This window comes from Sceloporus undulatus, chromosome 1 (assembly GCF_019175285.1).
Source record: "Sceloporus undulatus isolate JIND9_A2432 ecotype Alabama chromosome 1, SceUnd_v1.1, whole genome shotgun sequence".
NCBI classification, from domain to species: Eukaryota; Metazoa; Chordata; class Lepidosauria; order Squamata; family Phrynosomatidae; genus Sceloporus; species Sceloporus undulatus.
The window spans coordinates 270230920-270240882 of NC_056522.1; the positions used below are offsets into that span (position 1 = coordinate 270230920).

General features: G+C 39.9%; 1 protein-coding gene across 1 annotated transcript in view; it reads left to right on the forward strand.

Moving 5' to 3' along the window:
• The window catches only part of SLC22A18 (solute carrier family 22 member 18), a 94304-nt gene that overhangs the window by 44137 nt on the left and 40204 nt on the right, over positions 1-9963 (forward strand). The window contains 2 exon segments of the mRNA XM_042459411.1: positions 2794-2912; positions 6840-6950. Of these exon segments, the coding sequence (XP_042315345.1) occupies positions 2794-2912; positions 6840-6950 (230 nt within the window).

A 9963-nucleotide genomic window follows, 5' to 3' on the forward strand; every position in this document is an offset into this window, starting at 1 on the left:
TCTGGAGGCTCCGCATTCAGCTAAATACACCTCCAAGACGTCCTCCCCTGCCCGTCTGTATCCCGCCATTGTGAACTTGCTCATTCATAGATTTTGATATCCACAGGGGGGTCTGGAATTAAACCCCAGCGGATACCTAGGGCCCACAGTATAAGGAAGGGTGCTTGTAATCTCATTCTTTTTAGCAGGGTGAAACCACTGTCTTTAAAAATACATTGATGCATTTTACTGGAGCACAGTATTTATTTGTACAGTGTTTTAATTTGACAGTAAAAATCTATAGGTGCCAGCACAAAAGATAAGCATGCTAGACCACCCACAAAAGACCCAAAACCAAGAGGGAAGAATTCCAACTGAATTTCCCCACTGTTTCCATTTTCCATTTTAAAGAAGATATGTAGCCAATAGATAGGCTGTCATAAAACAAGAATGGTGGGAAATGTGCTATATGTGAACTCATATCAATAAAAATGGTTTATTAAAGAATCCTAACATCTTAGCGCTGGATAGGCCATCCAGTCCAACCTCCAACAGTATAGCACTTCTGAAAAATGCCTATCCAACCTCTCTTTAAAGACCTCCAAGAAGGAGAGCCCACCACCTTTCAAGGCAGTCTCTTCCACTCTTGAACAGTTCTTACAGACTATATATTATTCCTAATGTTTGGGTGTAATATATTTTCTTGTAATTTTGATGCACTGTTTTTATGATCATTATTACTATTATACTTTATTTATATAGCACTGTAGATTTGCACAGCACTGTACATACAGTTAATAAAATAGATAAAAATAAACCTGCCTATGGCGTACATTGTACAAAATAATAACAAAATACATATAAAATAATACAGAATATTATTTCTCTGGTTCTCTTTCACGTCTCTGGAGCAACAGAAAACAAATTCATTCCATCTTCTGTATGCCACCCCAGCAGATATTTAAGAGGTTGCAAGAAGCATGCAAAACTATTTCAAAGTAGCAGACCCGAGTATTTAAGCACATGTCTTTGCCCATTGTTTGCATTGCATGGAAGTAGTACTTGGTACCTGTAGGCATGTTCTTGAAAGTCATGTCTTCCAGGCCATTTAAGAGAATCCCAGATGACATGAAAGACATGGGACTTTATCACACCAGCTTTTTTCACTAAACAATCAGGTTAGTGAAACAAATGGACACATATTATGACAGTAAATATTATTATTATTATTATTATTATTATTATTATTATTATTATTATTATACCAGTTTGAAAATGTTCAACATCACACTTCTCTTCAATTTCATGAGTGTGCTGTTTTGGCAATCCATGATCCTTTCTGCATCAGCTCTGTATCAGCTCCTTTCTGCATCAACCTTCCATGCTTTCCAGCACATGTTTGCCTTTGCCAAGGTTGGTTTTACTCTGTTCTTCTCTGTTTTTATTTTTATTTTTGCTGTAATCACAGCAAAGATAAAAACCCTAAAAGGCATGGTATAAAAACAGGCTGGGAATAGTGAGTAGGAGGAGGAGAGTGGGAGAATCACAGCCCTCATGCCATGTGACTGCCATCAATCATTACTGCCATAGAAGGAATCTATGGCACCAGGGGAGACTAATGAAATAGGAGCAATACTGGGAGCTTATTAATGTGTTTTCCCCATAAATGAAAAGCTGTGCTACAGAAACAAAGGAAAAGCAAAGCAGGGACTGAATAGACATGACATCATGTGAAAGTACTGACCATATGTGCCAATATCTTGTTTTAATTCTGATTTGCTGCCACATGGGATAAGGTCCCTGGGCATTTTCCAATCAAGGTTTTCCAATCAATGGTTGTCCCGCTGATTCAGTAGGGAATCCACTCTGGGATTAGAAGTTGGATTTTGGTCATGGGGAATTACAGTTTCAAATATGAGAGAGCATTATGGTGCTCTTATTCTTTTACTGCCAGGCGAAATTGCTGCATAGAGGTACAGAAAATGTTGTAGGCAGGAACAGGTAAAGAATAGTGTAAAACCTTACTTTGCTCTTGGTATTTATGTATCTTTAATCTCTGGATTTTAAAAAGGTTGAAAATACAAACTATATGGTTAGATATCAGGATTTTGCATACATGTCAAAAAGCAAAGGTCACTACCCAGGGGATGAAGTTTTCCCATTCCCTGGGCATTTAGGTAATTCAGAACTGGAAAAGTTACTCTTTTGGACTACAGCTCTAAAAATTCCCTGGTGAGTCTGACCAATGGGCATAGTATACAGGGAGGGGATGCTAGGAATTATAGTTCAAAAGTAGCATTTCTGATGTCCCAGCCTTGGTTGTTATTTTTGTTGATGGCTATTGAGCTTTATACAACAACTGTTGTCTTCAGTGGGACTGACACCCAGGAAACATGCACAGAAGAGGTGAGGATTGTGCAGTCTTCTAGATATTGTTGAACTGCAGCTCCTAGCAGACCTAGCTACCATTGTGGCCATAAAGAAATAAGATGTGAGGGTGTGGTTTTTATGGCCAGGAAATATCCTTGATTTCAATCACTTGGGACTGGGAACTTGGGAAGCTACATTTTAGCACAGTCTATACATGTTTATCAAAAACAAGGCCCATTAAGTTCTATGGATCTTGCTGTCAAGTAAGTGTGTATAGGACTGTAGCTGTGCCATATACACAGCTGAAAAATGGCCACTATCCACTATCCTATTGCATAAAAATTTAAGTTGATGAATTTTACATGTACACAATCTCTTTGTTTCAAAAATACTCATACTTTGCTGTCCATAACAGTTATGTTCACCTTTCCCCTCTGTGTACAGAGTTTACTTTCCTTGCTATGTGGCCCTAACTGGATGCCTTCTGTGTGCTGCAATTGTCCTCATCTTTATTCCTGCTCAGACAAAGCCACCAGTGAAAGGAGACACCACCCAAGAGAAGAGTGAGTATAATTTCTGACCTCTCACAGTGACTGAAGATTTTAAAGACTTAATACAGAAAATGTGGGCCAAACTTGAGCAAGTGTTTTTGCTCTAGATTCAGTGTATCTTTTAGCCTAATCCAGTGCAAATTTACGAGAATTAGCTTTGTTCCCAAGATAAGTGTGAATAAGAATGGATTGTCACTGGAAACCTGAACCAATTGACTTCAAGTTAGTACAGTTCATAGGGACAAAGTGGTCAGCTTTTCTGCTGCCCTTCAGCTATGTTATAACTCAGCTCCAACCAAACCATCACCATTCCTAATTCCATGTTGACTGGGGATGATGGGACATGTGGTCAAAACAGCTGGAAGGCACCAGGTTGGGGATTACAGATATAGGCATGTTTCTAGATGTTGGTCAGTGCAATAGGAAAAACAAATTAAATGGGAAAGTCCATCACAATAAAAATAATGATAGTGTTGCACATTTTGTTAATGAATGCACAGGATGCCTCTATAACAGGTTTGTAGGTCTTTTATCTACCACACAAGTGGGGAACATGAAGACAACAAGATGTTGCTGGGCTCCAGCTCCCATCAGCCCCATCCAGCATAATCAGTGGTCAGGGATAACTGACATTGTAGTCTGACATTATCTGAAAGCTCACAGATTTCCCACTTCTGATCTACATCCCCAGCTCAGGCTAACCAAGGTAGATGTGCTGAACCATTGTAACAAAGTCCACAAAAAGGATTTTCACAGTGCTGAATTCAAACATTCTGTTTGCACTGAATCTTTCCTAAGGCTAACTACTCAAGAAAGAAGTTTATGAATGAAAGCAGCATGTTAACCCTCCCTTTGTGACTTGCTTTAGTTATGAAAGTAAAAAAAGAACCAGAAATCAGCTGGTCATATGTTGTGCCAACACATGGATGAAGTTGGGTGGCAATTATAGTACAGATTGAGTCCCCCTTATCCAAAATGCTTGGAACCAGTAGTGTTTTGGATTTCAGATTTATTTATCTGTTGGAATACCTGTAGTTGCAAATATGTACAAAATGAGATATCTTGGAGATGGGGCCAAGTCTAAACACTAAATTCATTAATGTTTCATATACCCCTTATACATATCACCCAAAGGTAATGTTATAAAATATTTTTAAGAATTTTGTGCATGAAACAAGGTTTGTGCACAATGAACCACTGGAAAGCAAATGTGTCACTACCGCAGCTACCAATGTGGACAATTTTGGATTTTTTGAGTATTTTGGATTTTGTAATTCCGGATAAGGGAGACTCAAGCTATACTGGAAATGCTGAGATAACAAGAGACAGTGAACCACTAGCCACACATGCCATGACACTGACATGGACCAGCATGACCCAGGGTAAATTGAAGCATGAGGGTACCCCTTCATCAGTGCCTATCAGTACATGGCCTTCATCGACCAATCTGTACTACTATTTATCCCAGTACCTTCAGGATTGTGTGACTTAGGAAGAGGGATGTAATATATTGGCCTTCCTGTCCTGTCGCACCAAGAAATTATCTTAGGGACTGTACTTTCTTAGATCTTTATCACACTGCACTGTGATAGTGCTATCTTCCACTTAGCAACATTGTAAGGAATGCCATCGCAACATTGTACTAAACTACAAACCCTGAAATTACACATGATGTTGATGTGGTAGTCAAAATGGAATACAGGCCCGGTACAGATGAGCGTTTTAGATGTCCTCGTCATGTGCTAGGGGTTGGCTGAGGGCGGAGCACCCACACGCCCCGCAACCCTCCCACGTGACGAGGGAGTAACAATGGTGGCGCCCTGTATACATGGGTGCCGCCATTTTTACATAACTGCCACACGGCATCCGCATGGCGCAGTGTGGCACTTACATAATGAGTGCGCAATGGCGCACTTGTTACACTGCTGCCGCGGCTTCAAAAGAACCCGCTTTTTGCGGGTGCTTTTTCCACTGGCAGGAAGCCTCGCAGTTTGGCGGCTGAGGCTTCCCTCCAGTGAAAAAACAGGCACCGGCAGGCCTCCCTTTTTCGGCGGTCTGTACCGAGCCCTTGTGCTATAACAGAGAGCCAGTGTGTATAGTGTTTTCAGCACTGGGCTACAACTCTGGAAACCAGGGTTTGAATCCCCACTCAGCCATGGAAACCGAGTGGGTGACCTTGGGCATGTCACACACTCTCAGCTTCATAGGGAGGGAAAGCCAAACCCCCTCTGAACAAATCTTGCCAAAAACAACCCCCATAGATTCACCTTACGGTCTTTACAGTATAAGTCAGATACAACTTCAAGGCACACAACAACAACATAGCGCTATAGCAGTGTAGCATGATAACTGTCCTAGTTTCTATTTCAGTCTTGCTTTCTGCCATTTTCATAAATCTTGTCCTCACAAATCTGGATTTATTAAAGTTGCTTCCTTTATCTGTGTGGCTTTTTCTGCCTGAAGTATTCCAGCCACAACAGAAGCAGAGTATGTGAAAGGAGGGGGGAATTAATTCTCTCATGGCATTTTGTAAAGAGCAAGAGAAAGTGAGAAAACAGGATGCATTCCAGTACTCACTGCTAACTATTTATTGCTCTTTGTTCCCTCTTTCCTCCCCATACCAAGAATTCACACCCTCTTGAGCTAGGAATGTTTGGAAACTGAAGCTGGAAGCATTCATATATGGACATAGAAATGGGATTTAAGAATGCGTGCATGCTTTCAAGTCACATGTCAATTTATGGTGACCCCATGAATTCCATAGGATTTTCTTAAGACAGAATATTCAGAGGAGGTTCTGTCAATTCCTTCGCCTGAAATATTACCTCGAATGCCTGGTGTTTGTTGATGGTTTTCCATCCATATTATTATTATTATTATTATTATTATTATTATTATTTGTTTCCTGCCTCTCCTCAAAATTTGAGGTAGGATATAAAGCATGTTAAAATACAAAGCACAATTAAAAGCACTGCTTAGCTTCCAAGAACATATGGAATCTGGTCCCTTTAGGATATTTAGGCAAATTTAAGTATATGCACTACATCTTATTGAGCCATGGCTGTTGAAGTGGTGTCAAACTGCATTATTTCTGCAGTGCAGATGCAGCCTATACGGCCTTCCAAATGTTTTGGGCTACAGCTCCCAGCAGCCCTTAGCAACAGTCCAACGACATCTGAAGGGACAAGGCATGATTTGCACTTGTGACCTCAGTGAATCTAGAAATTATTTGAGATCTGGAAGCCTTTTATTTGAAAACATGTACTGACAAGTCGGCCCTATTGAGTTCACCTTGGTCAAACTATACACTAGGAAGGGCCATCTTCATGTTATGTGGACACTGGACGGCTAGCTGTCTCTTGTCCCTCCTTAAATTATTGCTGATATGGGGTGATTTGTGAAAAGATTAAGATCACAGACTACAGGAAGACTTATCCTTGTCTCTCTAGCTAAACTTGCCAAAGCAACCTCCCTGTGCAGCTACAGATAATAGTAAAAAAGAGGGGGATGTTAGGTTAAAACATAATAGTAAAAAACTGAGAGTTAAAAGGAAGATGGAGGGACACCATTGAATAAGTAGTGTCTACTCAGTAGACTGTATAGGACTGCATGGTTATGCACACAAATGTACCACATTCATAGGGCAGAGATGGTGAACAAGCAACCCTCCTGTTATTGGACTGCAGCTCCCATCAGCCCTGGCCAGCATAGACACTGGTCAGAAATTATGAGAGCTATAGAAGTTCAAAAACAGCCAGACACCTCCTCTATTATTGAGAAAATGCCAAAGCATCTTTATCTTCCATATTCTCTTGCTCTTGTTTAAAGGGGTGGGAGGAGAAACCTGTGTCGAAGAGAAGAGGGCCAGGAATTTCTAAAAGAGGACTTTCAGGTGCCCATCTGGGTCCCTTGACTTTATCCCACTTTCTATTTTTCTAGGCAGTTCCCAGTCCAGTAGTGTCTTCAACCTCACAGAAATCATCCACCTAATGAAGCTTCCAGGAGTAATGGATGTCTTTTTAATCAAAGTACTTTCAGGTCTTCCTACAGGTGAGTGCTGTGTCATTTTAAATAATAAGAGGTCCAATCATTAATTAGTATTTTCTATAGTTTACTGGAAGGTTTGCTGTTCCTTCTCAACCATGTCTCAATTTAGCTCCAAATAATGTTGCTACACTAATGATTAGGATATTAATGGAGCCCTCCATAAGTTGGGTTACACCTGTGCTTTCCATCCCTTCCTATTTTGTTCTGTTCTATTCTATTCTATTCTATTCTATTAACAAAAGACCAGAATGATGGCATGGCCTTCCTAGACAAGAATTCTGTCCCCAGTAATTTTCCTTCAGTCTCCAAATTTCTAGCATTGCAGAAGGTGGGACACTGAAAATCATTCATACCTAGAACTTCTGCATTGGCTGTATTTTATTCCCTTGGTAACTTTGCTTGCATCTTTTCTTTGGATGCTCAGCTTTATTTCTATATGCACTCAACTGAAGAAATCATCTGCTGGGATCCAAATTTTTATTGGTGCAGCAACAGACTCATTTTGCATTCCCTGTAGCAACACTGATGTTCTGGGTCAATGTTCCAACCATCCATGTCCTCCAAGCAGGGCATTCCACTCCACTCCACTCCTTGTGTTTCATTTTAGAATTCCAATGGTCATACAATATTCATCCATACTATACTCAGTAGCTTCTGGGGCTACTGAGCATGCTCAGTCATGACATAGCTGTTTGGAGTGGGTTGCCCACATAGTTTTGGTTTATTTGTTTGTTTTTTATTTAAAATCATTTTGCAAATGGCCTCATTATTGAAGGAAGTTTCATCCAGTGGTGAGAATTTTCTTCCAGTGGTGAGAATTTCATCCAGTGATGAAAATTTCCAGATGGTTTTGAACCTCAAATTTAATAGTGTAATAATTTAATTTTGCTTTAATGTAACACTTTTCTGTTTTTAATTGTACTGTTTATAATCTTGTAAGCTATTCTGAGTCCCAATTTTGGGCAAAGGGCAGGATATAAATAAATATATTATTGCCATAATCACAAAAAGTCAACATGGGTTTCAGAGAAAGAAGTCATGCCAGACAAATCTAATCTCTTTTTCTTTTCTTTTTTTTTGATAAAATTACCAGCTTGTTAGATGAAGGGAATGCTGTGGATATAGTATATCTAGATTTCAAAGGCTTTTGACAGGGTTCCCCATGAGATTCTTGCAAACAAGCTTGTAAAATGTGGGCTAGACAAGGCAACTGTTACATGGATTTATAATTGGTTGACTGGACGAACCCAAAGGGTGCTCAATAATGGCTCCTTTTCATCCTGGAGACAAGTGACCAGCTCTGACCTGGGCCCAGTGCTATTCAGCATCTTTATCAATGACTTGGATGACAAAATTGGACGCATAATTATCAAATGTGCAGATGACACCAAATGAGGAGGACAGGATAAAATTCAAAATGACCTAGATAGATTGGAAAGCTGGGCCACAGCTAACAAAATGAATTTCAACAAAGAGAAATGTAAGGTACTGCACTTAGGGTGGAAAAATGAAAAGCACAGATATAGGATGGGTGACACCTGGCTGAATGAAACTACATGTGAAAGGGATCTGGGAGTCCAAGTAGACCACAAATTGAACATGAGTCAACAGTGCGATGCGACAGCTAACAAGGCCAATGCGATTTTAGGCTGCATCAATAGAAGTATAGTGTCTAGATCAAGAGAAATAATAATGACACTATATTCTGCTCTGGTCATGCCCCACCTGGAATATTGTGTCCAGTTTTGGGCACCACAATTAAAAAAGGACATTGAGGAACTGGAGCGTGTCCAAAGGAGGGCGAGCAAAATGATGAAGGGTCTGGAAACCATGACCTATGAGGAACGATTTAGGGAGCTGGGGATGTTTAGCCTGGAGAAAAGAAGGTTAAGAGGTGATATGATAACCCTGTTTAAATACTTGAAGAGATGTCATATTGAAGAGGGAGCAAGCTTGTTTTCTGCTGCTCCAGAGAACAGGACCCGGAACAATGGGTGCAAGTTACAGGAAAAGAGATTCCACCTCAACATTAGGAGGAACTTCCTGACAGTAAGAGCTGTCTGACAGTGGAACACACTCCCTTATAGAACTACTATATTATGTAGTTCTATAAGGAATTTTTTTCAGAAATATGGGATTTATAATATTATACTTTGATTTGGTAGAGGTAACATCGAAGATTCGGAAGTATTCTATATATGATTCAAATAAGTATTGAATAATCTTAGTTCTGTGGTGTATTGTACTGTATTGTTTTAATGTATGTATATTGTATAATGTATGTGTATGTGTTTGTTTCCATTTGTATTGTCTTGTTGATGTCTGGTATTTAATAAAATTAAAAAATTAAAAAAAGAGAGAGATTCCACCTCAACATTAAGAGGAACTTCCTGACAGTAAGAGCTGTTCAACAGTGGAACAAACTCCCTTGGAGTGTGGTGGAGTCTCCTTCTTTGGAGGTCTTTAAGCAGAGGCTGGATGGCCATCTGCCGGGGATGCTTTGATTGAGATTTCCTGCATGGCAGGGGGGTTGGACTGAATGGTCCTTGTGGTCTCTTCCAACTCTATGATTCTATGATTCTGTGATTCTAAGGGATCTTGTAGCACTCTGAAATTATCTGAAAGAATGAAGCTGGTAGCATGAACTTTCATAGACTTGAGCTACATGCATCTGATGAAGTAAGCTCAAGTCTACGAAAGCTCCTACTACTAGCTTCATTCTTTCAGTTAGTCTCAGAGGTGCTACAAGATCGCTTTGTATGTTGATGATCTAAGCCGGCATAAATATGTCTGTATATTTTCTGTTCCAGACTTTGCAGAAGGAAGCATTCAGTACCTATTCCAGAAGGCCCCCACAGCAGTGTGCAGCAATAACCAGGAGGCTGCCAGGTGCAGCTCCTTTTTCCCAGCCACTGATTGATGGTGCAGATGTAGCCAGATTCATTCAGGCTGTTCTATAATAATAATAATAATAATAATAATAATAATAATAATAATAATAATAATAATAATAATA